Raw genomic sequence first — 16,784 nt, forward strand, 5'->3', positions numbered from 1 at the left:
TTTACTCTATGAAATGTTTTTTTTACAACTAAGGATGAGAATGTGCGTTCATATGGCACTTACATTACTCCAAAAAAAATCAAAGTACCTTACATAACACCTCATATCAATAATTGCAATGCGCAAATGTAGATTTTAAGCCTAGGGGAATCCTTGATGACAGCTAACCCTGAATGGCACAATATTAATGAAGCAGTGACCCTGCATAATTGTATTTTAAGCTAATTTGTTTTCCCTAGGATCTGGTTGATAAGCATGAATGTGGGGACATTGGTATAATAACCATTCCAGATGCTATAAAAAGACAAAGTAGTATCAAATACAATTACTCCTGGCTTTAATTGACCGGAATAATCAATTTGATTGGTTGGGAAATGAAATAATCCGAGCTCTAACAAGCAAAAGGTCTTCATATAAAATATATAGAAATTATAAAAAAACATTTACAAAGAAGGAACCACAACATTGCCAATCCATGAAGTGAGAAGCAACATCCTAATCAGAACAAGAATTAAGCAAGGAGAACTATACTCTTTGGTTTTATTCGGTAAAGTCACGTAGATAAAATAAAACGAAATAAAAGAAAATAATTAAATCACGACGTTTCGGAGGCAACACAAGCTTCCGTCTTCAGGTGGAAAAGTCAAGGCAGAATATCTGTGTCAGGAGCACAGTTCAGAGACAACCCGGATTATATACAGGTTAAGGTAGGGGGAGGAGTCTGTAAGTGTGAAGAGGTTGTTACCCGCAGCAGTCTATCAAAAGGCTGCTTAACCCAGCCTTCCCACCCACCCACGCCCCCTTACTGACTCCTCCCCCCTCCCTTAACCTGTATATAATCCCGGTTGTCTCTGAACTGTGCTCCTGACACAGATATTCTGCGTTGACTTTTCCACCTGAAGACGGAAGCTTGTGTTGCCTCCGAAACGTCGTGATATAATTATTTTCTTTTATTTCGTTTTATTTTATCTACGTGACTTTACCGAATAAAACCAAAGAGTATGAATCCTTGCAGTCACAAAAGCTTCAAATCAAGGAGAACTACTCTCATCACGACTATTCAAAGCAACGTTAACATATACTTCCTGAAAACTGTATTGGAGATGTGAATGTACAAATGTAGTGTCGTTGGTATGAGTACCGTTGTGTAGAGACAGTACCGTGTGGGTGGCTACTGTAGGGGCAGAGCCCCTCCCCGGACACCGGATGGGCATACCAGGGGAGGCTGGGTAAACAGGAAGGGGCACGTGACCGGAGGTGGTGTGGACGGGGGGGGGGGGGGCGGGGTTGAGGAACACGTGAGGTGGGCCCTGAACCCTCACGAAGGATCGGGAAAAGAGGCGTGGCCAAAGGCGGGTCCTGGCCACGCCGTAAGGATAAAAGCCGAGCCCCGGGGGGACACCGGGGTCGATGCTGCTGGAAGAAACCTTCGTCTTTGGCGGGTCTTCGGGTCTCCGGGCATCGCGCACGTGGACCAGGCAACACGTTGGCTGACCTGGTCCGGTTTGTAGTTGCCCATCCAGAATATAAATAGTCATCTACTCCAAGTGTATATAGCTAAGTGTAGGAACGGTGTTATTCCATTAAGGGTTATGTGATATTAGTTCATAAACTGTTGCCTCCAAGTTCAAGTGTGCACCTGAATGGACCCACTAACACAAATATGAATATAGATCACTAGCTTTTTGCCCGTCCAAGGACGGGTGTATTGCAGTAAATCTGAAACTTGCAACGGAAAAGCAAACCGCCACGTGATATTCATTGCATCAATTCATGTGCAATTTGTAAGGCCGCGGAGACACAGACTTACTTCATTTAAAGTTGATAATCCCTTATTCATCACGATGTCCTTTTTACTTTTATGTCTCAATAGCGTTACGGAGATCGCGTGACGTGAGGGTTCTGCCTTTGTTGCGAGGGTTGTAAGTTGACGCTGAGGAGGGGGGAGGAGGCGCCTCGCCCCCCCATGTGGAGTGATGTCACGCGCAGGACACAGACATTCTTGGCTCATTCTATATATAGATCATAACAGCCATATTCATATTCGCTTATGGCTGTCGTTATAACCAATGAAAATGAAACCTTTGAAGGACTTTTTCAGAGCGATGGGCATGCTACACTATTTAATGCTACAACGTGAGTTCAATTCCTGGCCATGGATGACATCAGCAGCAAGCGCTATCCAAACCGGTCCTGGGCAGCCACACCCTTCCCACCCACTTTCGCCAACCTGCTCTCACCAGCGTCGTTAAAGCATAGTCGAACAAACACCGTGACTGACATGGGAGAGGGAGGCCTTCATCCAGCAGTGCATTTACAAATAGCTGCAAATTATTATTAAATTGATGATGAAAATGACGACAATGATGATATCACAGACAGAGGTATCGCGAAAGACGCGGGCAAGCGAGCAATGAACAATCAATACGGGGGGGGGGGGGGGGGGTCCTCTCTCACCAAATTCCATGGAGGTGTGGAGGGATACGCTGTGATCCACCACCACCTCGCGATCCACATTTCTGCCCCCCATGTCCGGCAGCTGCGGTTGTGTCATCGGCGCCTTGCCGGCTCCCTCCCAGAGCTCCACGACGTCGTTGAAGTACTGCACGGTGCTCGTGTAGTCGCGGCGCAGCTGCGTCAAGTCGTTGGGGCCGAACAGCTGTAAGGGATAGAGTGAAAGTGTCGCTCAAAAGTGCAAGTGTGTACATTTGCTACACGCGCACGGTTTTTCCGTCGGCTCTCGGACAGGCGGGACGATTCTGAGGCGCGGTTAACCGCAGGCAAGCGGGGAAGGTAGCCAAAGAACCGGTGCCAACAATTGCCCAAGCTCCGTGGCCCTATATAGGGATATTTTACCAATTCTATTCACGAGCGGCAGGACACAGGAGCACCCAGAGAAAATCTGTTCATGTGAGGGGGCAATACTCAATCGCCCGTACCGATGGAATAACCGATGGAGATTAAATCCCCTTGCTGTACTGCCGTACCCAGGCAAGCCAGGAGATGGCGACCCTGACACCCCAGCGGGTTTGGGAGTTTCACGAATCTGCGTGATCCACGAACCCTCACTGCCTCCACAGCACTGGTAGTAGAGGTGTGCGCCACCAGTGCGCACACACACACACACGTCCCGAGCCAGCACATTTCTGGCAATATTGAAACCATGACGATCGTGGGATATGACAAACATTCCAACACAGGCTCCTGAAAAATGTCTTAAGACTCGTAATGGATTTCATGGAATCCAGATGTCTGTTATACTTACCGTAAAAAAAACGTCTCCCAAAACATATTACAAATTATTTCAATCATTTCACATCACCTTGGTTTCTCGTTCACATTCACGTTTAACAAGTGAACTGTGTAAAAGATGACCCTTAAAGAAAGGGACCTTGCCTATTACATGTAGCAGTTCACCAGGGTTAATACAAGGATGACTGCTGATGACACTGAATCACGGCTGATGACGTTATGCACTCCCAGAAGGACATGGGGGCAGAAGGGCAGTGTACAAAACACCTTTATTCTTTTACATGTACACAGATGTGTGAAGGAAACAAACTCTCCATTTATCTATTTTGCTATTAATTCCATATAAGATGCTACAGATCAAAATATACTCTTGATTACATGGCTCAAACTATTTAACGGTGGGTCAATTTAACACCGCATATGTTAATAATCGACAATTCGGGCATTCACAAGAACTGCCGTCATTCGTCACCGCCATTCGCCACCAAGTGACGGTGATTTCACCGTCGCACTCGAGCCAGTGGAGGTGGAATTTGAGGCCACGTGAAGCACGTAAGGCTCACTGGCCGGTCACGGAACAGACCCACATGTTACGAGTTAAATGAATGAAACGACTGGCAGATGCTACACCTGTGCTCCCCACTGTGTCAACAAAGACAAACATAAGTTAATAATCAAACAAAACGCCAAACATTCCCCGTGTAGCCTTAACAGACTGTAGGGGCAAGTGCTGTTAGCGAGCACCTATGAAGGACGGTACGGCACATGAGGGGGTGGGTGGCCAGCACCGCGCCCGGCCGCCTTTGTCTCCCCAGTGGCGATGTTTACACACTGCACCAGGTACTCATTTGAGGCCGAGTCGACCTAGGGGAGGCCCAGGACCGGTTCAGATAATCGTCACTAGTGTTGGCCGTGAGCGGGAATTGAACTCTGGTCGCCGGGTTCACAGCGCAGCGTGACGCTAACCGCCACATGACCCGCTCGCCTCACGATGTCATCACACACACACACATACACACACCTGTGAATCCTGACTCATTCGAAGGAACTCTTCATAGTTAGACTCCAGGTCTTGCATGACCCGCGTGTACTCTTCAGGAGAAGGCTTCTGTAAAGCACAAGAGATGCATTTGAAGCATTTGCTTTTACAGCGTGAAGTTTATGGAACTGCATGTAATCTTCACTCTGGCAGTGAGCAGCGTTTCCGAGAACGGCCCAGAAAGATGCCACCTTAAAACTACTTCCAAAGTCATTTCAACTGGCCTCTGTTTGTCAACACCTGATTTTGGCAATTAGTTTTAACGTTACAATCCAGTGAATAAAACTGCAGATCCAGGTTAAGGTGCTAAAAACGGGGCTTAATTTAAACTAGGTCTGTCCAGGTGAGCAACTGGGAATATATTTACAGAACCTGGCACACCACATACATTATACCTCTTGCTAGCTAATATTAATTGCGTGCTTCTTTCAGTCTAGCAGCGAGCTGGAAAATATTCAGTGAGAAAATAAATCCCTGGACACCCCTGATGGCGCGTCGAGATGAGAGGCGGTATTGTGTTCGCGCACGTGTTCGAGGCTCCACGAACGGACGGTCTCCATATCCCGCAGCAGGTACTTCCAGAAGATGAGGCACCGGAGATTGATGGTCACCTGCTGCCACATGGTCATGTTCCCTTGGTTGAGGTTGTCAATTCTGCACACAGCAGTTGCCAGAGAAGTAAAGATGAGCAGAAACACGAGGGGGACAGCTCCAGTATTAATCGTCCACGCAATAATACTCTTTTTTTTTACAGCCGGTTGACCACAGTGCCAAAAAAGGTCTACAAACACATCAAGCGACCAGCAAAGAAGAGCACAACCCAGAGATACGACAGGTAAAGAGTCGAAACGTTGCTGGAATTCAGCGAGGTTATTATTGTGAGAGCTTGGGGAAAAGGGACGAGTGGAAGGGGAATTCCAAAGTCGGGCAGCTCAAAGGGAAGCAGCGGAAAGAGAAGTGTTGTGACCTCCAGTGTGGTGGTTGAACCCAGTGTGGTGGATGAGACGGACCGGTCAGTCTGGTAGACCGAGTCCTCAACATAGGTGGAGGAATCAACAAGTGAGCTCACAGGAGTGAGAACTTTGGCAGTAACTCACGATTTTTATTTTACCAGGTAAAGCCCACGGAGCTATATAGATATTTTTCAGAAGCGACCTGGCCACAAATGACAGCTCAACGAAGTGGCTCGTCACGTGGACATTTATAGCAGCCAAATACTCTAAATGCATGTTTCTAAATGTGGAGGGAAAAACCGGAGGATCCAGAGAGAAATCCACACGACCACGGGGAGAGAGACATGCAAACTCCAAATATACAGACATCAGGTTAGGGATCGAACCCATGACCTCCTCCATACTAGGCGACGGAGTTAACATCTCGCCAACCACAGCGCCCTATAATGATGAAGAGGCGACTGACAGCCGGTAAGCAAGCGAGCGACCAGAACAAATCAGTGTGCGGATCAGCTAATGCGCAATCGGCGAATCACTTTGGCGACGCGAAACAAACACTAAAAATGCGGCTCACCGATTGGCGACCTCCATTGCGTCCTGGTTGGGAGGGGGAACTTGGAAGCAGAGAGAGAGCAGGTCGATGTCGCGACCTCCAGGCCCAATTCCCCTCCACTTGATGCGGTTGGAGTTGTTCCTCAGGATGCACTGATCGTTGGGTTTTATCAACACCTGCACGCGTGAAGGAGCGTGGACAACGATCACAACCGCCTTTGTTCAATCCACTGCTGCATGACAGAACTCCCCGTGACGTGCGGGTCGTCGGGGTTACTGGACCATACTTCACTGTGCTCATCAGCGCGGGTTAGTAAAGGTGGGGAGCATAGACATGGAGGCATAGAAAATTCAGAACAGCTCAAAAAATGTTTTGCCACAAAGCCCTCTGCTGTTCGAACCCACAACCTATTTCACACCAGGCGAGAGAGTTAACATCTCGCCACCGTGGCGCTATTCTGCACGCATATATGTCTGTCGACGCTTCTTTCTCCAAGTACATAGCAGACCGCGCTGATCTGGGAGTTTGGCGATCCCCTGGGATAAGAGTTCGGTGGCAAGAGAGGAGGCCCTGCGCGCCCAAGTCGGGAGAGTCGAGCTCACCTCCTCCGTCTTGTACTCGCACAGCGCCTTGAGGGGGATCTGGTTTTGCACGGGGTTGGCGGGGTTCCTGGGCTTCAGCTGCACGACGGCCTTGGCGCGGCCGGCAAGGTTGGCAACCGTCCGGTTGTAGTTGAACAACGATTCCTTCTCGGCCTGTCGTCGTTGTTGTTTCGTTTGAATGCGTGTAATGAGAGACAACAGGAGACAAGAGACAGCTTAAGTGTCACTTAAGGGTAATAAACCAGTCAACTGGGGATGAAGAAAACTGTGGGTAGAGAATTTAGTATGAATCATCTATTGAAAGATTTTTTTTTTACTTACCAGGTAAGGCCCACTGAGCTATATAGCTATTTTTCAGAAGCGACCTGACCACAAATGATAGCTCAATGAAGTGGCTTATCACGTGGAAACTTACAACAGCCAAATACTTTAAACGCATGTCTAAATGTGGAGGCAAATACAGGAGAACCCGGAGAAAAATCCACGCGACCCCAGGGAGAACATGCAAACTCCAAATATACAGGCGTCATGGCTGGGATCGAACCCACGACCTTCTGTACACCAGGCGAGGTAGTTCACATCTCGCCACATGTTTCATTAAATCTTTGTCGTAACATTGCACAGCAGGTGCGGGATATCTTCTCGAGCGACGGATAGTTTCTGGAATAGCCCAGAAGTGCGACTGTGGTCGCCAATCTCAAACCGTGGGCCGCATAATGAGATGTTACCCGATTCAATCATTCACCGATAGCATTTTAGATATTCATCAGACCACATTCAGCTTGACTCGCCAAACTGAATGTGATCCTATCTTATCAACTCCCCACCCACTCGACATGAGTTTGAAATATATTTTTTGTTGACCTTTCTTAAGTTTGTATTAAACAAATTATCCTTGCGTTATACAATTTGTTTTAATTTACAGACATATTTTTACTGAAACATTAAAATGATGCTCTGCATAAAGAATATCCTGGAAATTCAGTACACAGCTCAACAAACCAATCCCTTAAAACGTAGGTTTCTGTCAGATAATAATTTTCTTGGTGAGGACATGCAATCATTTGTCCAAATGTGTCTTTAAGACCCTCCACCACCCGACAAAAACTAAATTGGCATGTGTTCAAGAGTTTAACATTCTCATTTCATTCTGACTTCCGAGACTTTCATTCACACTTCCTGAACATTATCCTGAAGATGCTTGGCGTAGCTTGAAACAAACCGTTGCATCCAATTGCTGAATTTGGTTGTAAGGAATTGTTCTTACACTTACCGGCGAGCTGATACAATAATAATTAGCGCGTTCAACGGCTTGCACACAGAGTGACAATTTAACTAGTATGGCTGTGTCAAGTGGCGGAGGATCTTAACCCTTTCCCGTTACGATAACGTACGTGTACATGTGCGTCATTGGAACATAACCGGAAGAAAAAATAAAATAAAAGAATTTTATCGGTACTGAGGCTCCCACAAGGCCATGCAGGAAGGCATATGGCACAGTTTGCGCCAGCTAACATAGAGAGCGGTCGTGTCGCTACGCTTCTCTGCCGGTGAACGGGACACCCACCCTGCAACTTGCAGTCGCCTCAGAACGGGAAAGGACGAATGACACCAATGTGGCAAGATAATTTCGTGGCCTAGCCCCACATTAAATTACAAAACCAACCCCGAACAAAGCGTGTGTTTGTGCAGAGGCAATGATTCTGCGTGGGGGCGTGTCGGTGTGGGGGGGAGGAACGAACCATGATGCCATCTAACAGCTCCTCCAGGTGAGCCACGCTGCTCGTCTTGTCGGCCGTGTACTTGCTCCTCATTTTCTCCTGCCGCGCCTTCAGCGTCTGCTCCGTCTGCTTGGCGTCCTCGAAAAACTAGGCGCATTGGGAAACGGACGCGGGACGCTCAAGCTCTCAGCAGACCGTACGTGGCCTTCCATCGGAAACACAATGCTTTGCATAGAGAGCGTGCGCTGGGTAGACGCTATAATAATGTTTTGAGCTTGCAACGTTGCACTTCGTATCGCTCGCTATCAAGGAGCGAACGGCCGACTTAGAGGTGCCGTGAGGAACCACGGACAAGCAGAAAGGCAGCCACGCGGCGAGCAGGCAACAACAGTTGCCAAAGCTCTGCAGTCCTCTATATATTCATTAATGAGTGTTTACATGTGGGAGGAAACCGTAGTATTCAAAGAAAACCCACGCGTGTAAGGGGGACACGCTCTATCGCATACAGATGGAACAAGTGTCGCCAACATTTTCGCTGCACCGCCTTCTCCTGGTGATCCAGGCTATACCACCTCCTGGACGCCAACAGGAAAGGAGTTTCACAACATTTGTACGATCCACCAACCATGGCCTCCACAGTGCTGAATTACAGGCGTTCGCCACCACCACTAGCATGGACTCGTAGAGGTAGCAATATTAACCACGTACGTGTACTGCCCTTGTCTCAATCGACTGCTGGATGAGGACCATACTCATGCTGTGTGGGTCATGGGGATTATCATCAACATGCTGGTCAGGTGAAGGGTAAGGAGACATAGATGTAGAGTACAACAATATATGTTCCTGCACTGCCCTCTACTGCACACTACATAATAAAGACAAAGATCTCCCGTATAGCCTTTAACAGACTATTGGGGCAAGTGCTGTTAGCAAGCACCAATGAAGGCCTGCACAGCACATGTGGGGGTGGGTGGCCAGGACCACGCCAGGCCGCCTTTGTCTCACGAGTGGCAATGTTTACACGCCGCACTAGGTACTCATTTGAGGTCAAGTCAACCTAGGGGAGGCCTAGAACTGGTTCAGATGATCATCACTGGTGTTGGCCGTGAGCAGCAATCGACTTCGGGTCGCCGGGTTTGTAGCGCTGACCGCGACTACGTAACAGCTACCGCTAACAGCCACCTCATACTTCTCGCCATGGTTATGGTAAGCTTCTCTCACAGAAGATCCATTCATAGGCAGTCGTGGTATTCTCCATCATTGCCTTTCCCAAACACATGTAGATGCACTTAGGAATCGGTCATTGATCTGTAAATTAATTCAGGGGATTCCTTATACTCAAGCACAGTATTGTATGCACGACCAAGTCGCAATCAATCATCGTGTGCACTCATCGCAGTGGATAAACAGGTTTTTACTGTAGGGGCTTGCCTACTAGGAAATATTTTGCCTGTCGCATATCTGTCAATGTGACAGCTCTCCAGTTGCAAATTTGCAGAGATCACCTCATTGCTTGGGCATCAATATACATGATGGTTTGTTGACGCGGAAACTTAGTTGGATGAGGTTCTGCCCCATGCCGTGCAGGCCATGGCGGTTGGTTGACCACGCTCGCCAGCGTGTGGGACGGCGAAGGCGGCGAGCTTTAGATGTTAGGGCATAGTACAGTACAACGGTGGGTTTTATCTGCACTGCTCTCTGCAGCCACCCACATAAGCCCAAGGCTGCAATGGCGACACTTTTGTGCATGGTGGTCACCAAACCCAGAACTATTCAGGCTCTAACCTGCTGAGCTTCTGAGATCTGATGGGATTGGGTGCATAACAGGTGATTTGGTCACAATGTCTCTTTAACAAATGTACGAAGAACACTTAATAAGATTGCCGTTAAAATAAAATGTATACAATAGGCGACATTTGGATAGACTCACCTCCACCATGAGGATGGAGTTGAGCGCAAGAAAAATATTAATTTGAGAAGGAAATTACTTTTCATTTGTTGTAGCAGGCAATAACCAACAATCCTTTAAAAAAATGTAAATAAATACGTGTACACATTTATCAAGTGCAGTTTTTTTTTCCATTCGTGCACAAACAATATAAATCAACACATGTGTATGTACGGTAACAACTCCACCGTGGGAAGAACAAATTAATGGTCACATTGATCATTATACCCAACAGAAAATGGCTTAAAAACATAAGATATTGGTGCCAAAAAGATGTGCATATTGGCACACAGAGGAAAGTGGATACAAATGATGAAATGTGCACTGTGACACCTACGGCTGCCCATGGATTGTGATGATGATGATGGAAATTTTGAATGAGCCGTTTTCCAGATGAAGACATATGCGAGTGTAGATAATGAGCATGTGAAGCCTCAACGAACTCCTTAGACATTACAGCATTGGCAGATAGGTGAGACCTACCTGAAAATATGCCATGTTGTTTTGCAGGTGAGAGTCGATGCTCTGGGTGAGTTGCAGCATCCAGCTCCACTGAGTCTGAAGGACATCCATGAAGGCCTGGCCAAAGCAGAGGGTCAGGAAGAGGGGCGGGAAGATCGTTAGGGTAATTACCATTGAACGTGAGCGAGCCATGAGGGGACAGCAAACAACTGGGACTTGAATAGTACACAATTTAAACAACAAAGATCATATTAGCTTGTGAAATTGACTTTTGTACTGTACTTTCCCTTCAACTTAAATGCTATTGTAGTCCATCAGTCCACTTATTGGCTTTCAAAAGATTATCCGGTAGCATTTATTGAAACAAGCAACATCTCGACCAGTTTCTCAACTTTTTTTGGGTTAGTCAGCAGAGGCAAGCTTGCTAAACAAACCAACGTTGTTTCCAGTTGTTATTGGCCAGAGCACTCCCATTTATACAAGGGGGTTCTGGTCAATGCAAAAAAAAATCAATAATCCCATCATGATTTACATTCAGTAGAGAATGAGTTTTAACACGTAGGCTTTCACGGCCAATATCCATATTACAGTGAGGGAAAAAAGTATTTGGATTTTGTTGTTGTTATTCTGTCTCTCACTGTTCAAATAAACCTACCATTAAAATTATAGACTGATCATTTCTTTGTCAGTGGGAAAACGTACAAAATCAGCAGGGGATCAAATACTTTTTTCCCTCACTGTACAGGTTTTTTTGGTTAGATCGCATAAATATAAATGCGTCGTGAAACCCGCCACCACCCGACACAGCCTGTTAGTAAGGTTTGTCACGTAAATAGAACGTGCCAATTCGTTACTAGTACAGCACGCCGGTGTGTTGGAGAGCAAATCCACAACATTTACAATCTCAGTGTACGACGTTTTGCCATACTCAGATGTAGGCTGCCGCTTGATGATCCCGGTTGTAATTACTGGCGAAACATCATACTCAGATTATAAATGTATGAGTAACGAATTGGCATGTTCTGTTTTCGTGACAAACCTTACGAATTGTATGTGTCGGGTGGTGGCGGATTTAACGACACATTTATACTTATGCGATGTAACCCAACAAAAACCTGTATTATAGAGTACATAAGGATAAGAGGTGTATCCCCTTTTTTCTGGCAACAAAACAGGTCTAACACCATACTCTTTGGTTCTTTCTGTAAAGTCAAGTAGGTAGAAAAAAGAATAGATCACGACGTGTCGATCACAACACAAAGTGAAAAAGAACCAAAGAGTATTGATTCCTGCAGTCACGAAAGCTTCAAATCAAGATCGGTCTACACCATTTGAGACGAGGCTCAAAAGAAAGCTGTCTCTGGTGTTGACCATTCAGTTTCAATGACAATGCATATATTACCAGAGTATGCTTTTTGTTTGCATTCTGACCACAAGCATTGTGGTTAATGCAGACATGATTCCTTGTAAAAAGGTTTCAGTTTGGTGTTTTAACATCTTAACACCTGTTTGTTGCCAGAAAAAAGAGGAAAAACCTATTATCATATTTTGGTACTGGCAAAGGAGGTCCCATAAAGTACATAAGGAGTTGATCTCATTAGGTTAATATTTTATGTTTGAAAAAAAAACTTGTCTATTGTTCCTAATTGCTAAACTGCTTATAACACATACCAGCACGATGCACCGCTAGCTGCAATGTAATACAAACAAAAGTAAAATTGGCACCTCAATTGTGTCTTGTCCAGGGTGGTCATCATTCACTAGGTTTTCTCCAAATTTCTGTACACGGTTTATCTCAGTCTCCCTTTTCTCCAGGTCCTTCAAAAACTCCTGCAAAAAAACCAACATAACAGTTCCAGATGTACCTTTGCTTCTTAAGTGGAGAGAGCGAGGGAGGACCGGGGTGGGGTGGTAGTTAAAAGGTAAAGTAACATAATAGCGCTCGGGTACATTTTCATTTTCAATGGAAAGAAAAATACGATACATTCATGTCAATATTATGGCCAAAATAATTAATATTCCCTATTTTATCTCATTCCAAAGTCAACACGCGACCAATGTTTCTGTATGCCTGTCATGAGTCTGCAAGCATCTGGACAGCATTTTCATCCAGGCCAGGGATCTGCAGGTGGCTAGACGCAGCTGCTACTACTGCTGCTGCTGCTGAATATCTTGTGTTTACAAAAGCATATGTAGCAGCTTTCTTGATTTTTTTCCATGTCAGTTTAGGCACCCGTGTAGCCTTTTCGCTCAACCAATGTTATCAAATTCCTCCTGGTACCACACGCTGATCTGGAGACGGGTGAGAGACCCACCAAATCCATGGATGCACTCACTCCTCTGAATTTGAGGAACCCTCCTCTTAGCCATAACCATTTTCCCCTGCAGCCCTAATTAAAATTTTAGAGAGTAATGTCATTAGATGTATTACTGTGGTGACGTCAATTAAAATCCATGTTTAAATTGTTAGAATTTCCATATGAATACACAATACACAGGAATTGACAATTTTTGCACACAAATTTCCTTGTTAAAGTGCATGGTACAGTACTCATGTTACATGGGATAATCGCAATATCATGTTTACAAAGCAGTTCATCTACGAGCCTATTTTAAGACACTGCATCTATTATAATAATAGGGTTTTCCCCCTTTTTTCTGGCAACAAAACTCAAACCTTTTTACAAGGATTCATGTCTGCATTAACCACAATACTTGCAGTCAAATGCAAAAAAACACACTATGATAATGTATGCATTGTCCTTGAAACTGATTGGTCCATACCTGTTTTGTTGCCAGAAAAAAGGGGAAAAACCCTATTATTATATTTTGGTATTGGCAAAGGAGGTCTAATGATGTAGACTGCATCTATTCCTGGTGAGACGAATGTGGTTAGGTACTTTTTATTATAACATTTAATTATCCTGGGAACTATTTCTGCGTGCCAAGCTGTTTTATTGCTTTCTTTGTTAAGTCAGTGGGTAGCCAACGATTGTGACAGTCAATCACTCAAGACAATGACAATCAATACCAGCCCACAGGCCCTAATGTACAGTGAAGGGTTGAGACGGCTTAAGCAATGCTGAAGACCACTCTGGAGAATAAGCAGAAATGCGTCACTAACACTCATATTTGAGAGGAGTAGCCAAACATAGTCCCAAACAGTGGTTAATAACAGCTGCCACACTCTTCCAATAATTATTTCGGCATAACCACACAACCATCTCGCCTTATTTGATCCGACACTCATTCAAAGAAGAATCGGATTATAGGGCACTAACATGGAAGTATTATTATGGATAAGTGTACTTTGTAGTCTAGTGGTAGTGCCTTACACCAATAATATCTGCTCAAAGTCAGGCCTACCTGCATTCCAGAAAATATTGAATGAGAAATGAAGCTCTGATCCCAGCAGTAGAATTAAAAATATGGCTGATGCTCGTGAAAAGCTGCAACGTTCAGAGTATTTGTTGCTTGCTATAAATATTCCACGCGATAAGCCACTTCGTTGAGCTATCATTTGTGATGGCCAGGTCGCTTCTGAAAAAGAGCTGATAATATAAAAAAACAGTTTATAGCTTAATGAGAACGAGCACTGAAAAATGACTTCCGGTATGGAGAGCGATGGGTGGCGACGGACGTACGGAGTGAGAATCCTTCTTGGAAGAGAGGTCGGTGTTCTGGTCGCTCCAGTCAAAGGCGAGCTCCTCCTCCTCTCGCTGGTTGAGCCAAACAAGTTGCTCAGTAGCATTGCCAATGAAGCGCTGCAAGTCCTCCAGGTTCTGAATGTAGCTCTGTGACTCCGACTGTAAAGCACACAATTGCGTTGGCACTTTCCGACCGAGGATGGGGGAATTTACATTACGCACTAGCACCCTGGAAACGATTGTTTAAGGGCGCTTTATGAATTTAAATAATTATTATTGTCTCTCTCTGTCGGTTCATCCATAATGGACAGAGGGTGGTGTGGGGGGTTGAGGGGAGGCTATAACAATATGAACAAAACTGTGGTAAGTTGCTATCCGGGACTTATCCGATTGAGAAGTGGCCAAAATCATCAAACGGTGCCCAAACCTGGGAGACATGAAGCAGAGCAGAGAACAATTGTTTGGTAAACGCATTTAATCTAAACAGCTTCCACCCTGATGAATAAATACAGGAAAACTGCATGTTGGAGAGTGTTACTTAATCCATTAACTTTTATCTGTTATCCTCACTTGTTTGCAATGGAAATTGGATGGAGATACAAATTGAGGGAATGTCAGTACCATATCTTGGATCACGGTTCATAAATTTGTACCACTTAACTTTACGAGCCACGGTTAAGTCTTGTAGAAGTTACCCGGGTTGAATTGATTAGCGGACATGAGGGTCCCTGCAATACGCCTGTGTTTTAGACCGTCATTGATGTGCACATGGAGCAGATTAAAATGTGCGAACACAAGCGTATGTTCTTTTGTTACGATTCGCATACTCAAATGATTGCATGATGGAAGTCTCACCAGCAGGTCGCCATACTTGGTGTTCAGCTTGTCCAGAGCATCCGCATACTTCTCCTTCATTTGGGGCGGGATGTTGCTCTGGGGCGAAGGCAACAGCAAAGGCATTCTTTAAATTCCACAACGACATCTTGAAGTTATTGTAAAAACAAAACAAACCTCACATTTGTCAATAATACTGTGGCCTTAAAATGAAAAAATATATCTATAATGTGTGGTGTTTGAGGGCAATTGCCCCTTCTTCATAGCGTGTAACGTATCACTTATGTGCTATGCAGAAGGGCCATTGCCTGAAACGTTGCCAATGATTTCCTTTTCCTTTTAAGGCCACGTAGTTATTGACAGATCCGTCGAGGTTTTTGTCAGTGTTTGTGCACCGCTGCCAATGCAGCACCGCCAATTAATGTGTTTAACTTATTTCACTCTCTCCACATTGCCAAGCCTTTGGGGCTCACACCGAGCTCGAGCGAAGTGCGGACACAGCGCAGTTAAACCTTTCCACCACACCCAACGCATCCATTGCCCACAATGTCAGTAGGAAAATTACGTGAAATGAAAAAATGCTTCATTGGTTTTGAACATGTTTTCCTTCTGTATCTTTAACGCCTACTTGCTCGATTTAACTCCTCCGCACATGACACAATGACTCGCGCATGCGCCACGAGCTCGCTAATCTCTGTGTTATATCAAGAATTTGCTTTCGTGGCTGTGCAGAGCAGCATTGTTGCACTGCTGTTAAAGGATCTTCGGCAGTGTTAGTGCTATTAAGAAATGCGGGTAGGATTGCACCACACTATATTTTGTCTTGAGGATAACAATATATTTGAGGACACTTTGAGAAGAACGTTCACATTCACACGTAGAAACAAACATACCCGCAAGCGCATTTTCTAGCTGTTGACACCAAACGTATAACTTAGGGCACCGCAGTGGCGAGATGTTAACTCCCTTGCCTAGTATGCACAAACTCGAGGGTTCGATCACGACCCTGACGCCTGTATATTCGGAGTTTGCATGTCTCTCTCTCCCCGTGGTGGCAAGAAGTTTTCTCCGGGTCCTCCGGTTTTTCCCTCTACATTTAGAAACATGCGTTTAAAGCATTTGGTTGATATAATTTTCCACATGATAAGCCACTTCGTTGAGGTGTAATTTGTGGCCAGGTCGCTTCTGAAAAAAGAGCTGTTTCGCTTAGTGGGCCTTACCTTGTAAAATAAATGTTTTTTCAATAATTTTAATCCCATTTCTTCCCTTCTACGAATGCCTAAACACAATAAACCGAAGCCCCCAACAAGTTAAAACATGACAGAGGATGTAAGACCTGTCTCGTTGCTCAGCGGTAGGCAATAGCAGGCTGCTAGCCATGGACAACACCTGCGGTCAAGGCCCTAACAAAAGTGGGGAAGCTTCAAAGCTGCGTCCGCCATCACCTCTTGCCGGTTTGCCTCGTCCACCTTCTCCCTAAAGTCAGCGATCGCTCTGTGAGCCATCTTGTGGTTGTGCAGCTGAGACTCCACCGCCTCCGTGTCTGTGCCCCATTGCATCTTGTTGAGACGATCCTGGCGAAGCGGACGGAACACAAAAATAAACAACCTGCCGCGCGGTGTTTGATGATCCATCACCAGACATTCATAAATAATAAAAGAGCTGATCCGTTGCGAGACTAAATGGAACTTGACTCTCTACTTTTCAGTCATCAGAGAATGTAAAAAAATACATAAACAGCTGGAAAAAAAACATCTCTCGTATCAAGCACAA

At 45.3% G+C, this 16,784-nt stretch overlaps 1 protein-coding gene across 2 annotated transcripts in view; it reads right to left on the bottom strand.

Annotated features, from left to right (window-relative positions):
* Window positions 1-16,784, bottom strand: part of LOC116942725 (uncharacterized) — a 109,192-nt gene that overhangs the window by 70,609 nt on the left and 21,799 nt on the right. For both annotated transcript variants that reach the window (XM_032955011.2, XM_032955010.2), the window contains exons 5-15: window positions 16,457-16,585; window positions 15,033-15,110; window positions 14,175-14,336; window positions 12,256-12,360; window positions 10,552-10,647; window positions 8,142-8,267; window positions 6,400-6,552; window positions 5,819-5,973; window positions 4,819-4,945; window positions 4,274-4,360; window positions 2,458-2,659 (exon numbers count right to left, since the gene is read on the bottom strand). In XM_032955011.2, the coding sequence (XP_032810902.1) occupies window positions 2,458-2,659; window positions 4,274-4,360; window positions 4,819-4,945; window positions 5,819-5,973; window positions 6,400-6,552; window positions 8,142-8,267; window positions 10,552-10,647; window positions 12,256-12,360; window positions 14,175-14,336; window positions 15,033-15,110; window positions 16,457-16,585 (1,420 nt within the window). The remainder of the gene's footprint in view (window positions 1-2,457; window positions 2,660-4,273; window positions 4,361-4,818; window positions 4,946-5,818; window positions 5,974-6,399; window positions 6,553-8,141; window positions 8,268-10,551; window positions 10,648-12,255; window positions 12,361-14,174; window positions 14,337-15,032; window positions 15,111-16,456; window positions 16,586-16,784) is intronic.

Source organism: Petromyzon marinus, chromosome 15, assembly GCF_048934315.1.
Source record: "Petromyzon marinus isolate PM22_M1 ecotype Great Lakes invasive population chromosome 15, UKy_Petmar_22M1.pri1.0, whole genome shotgun sequence".
In the NCBI taxonomy this organism is placed as follows: Eukaryota; Metazoa; Chordata; class Hyperoartia; order Petromyzontiformes; family Petromyzontidae; genus Petromyzon; species Petromyzon marinus.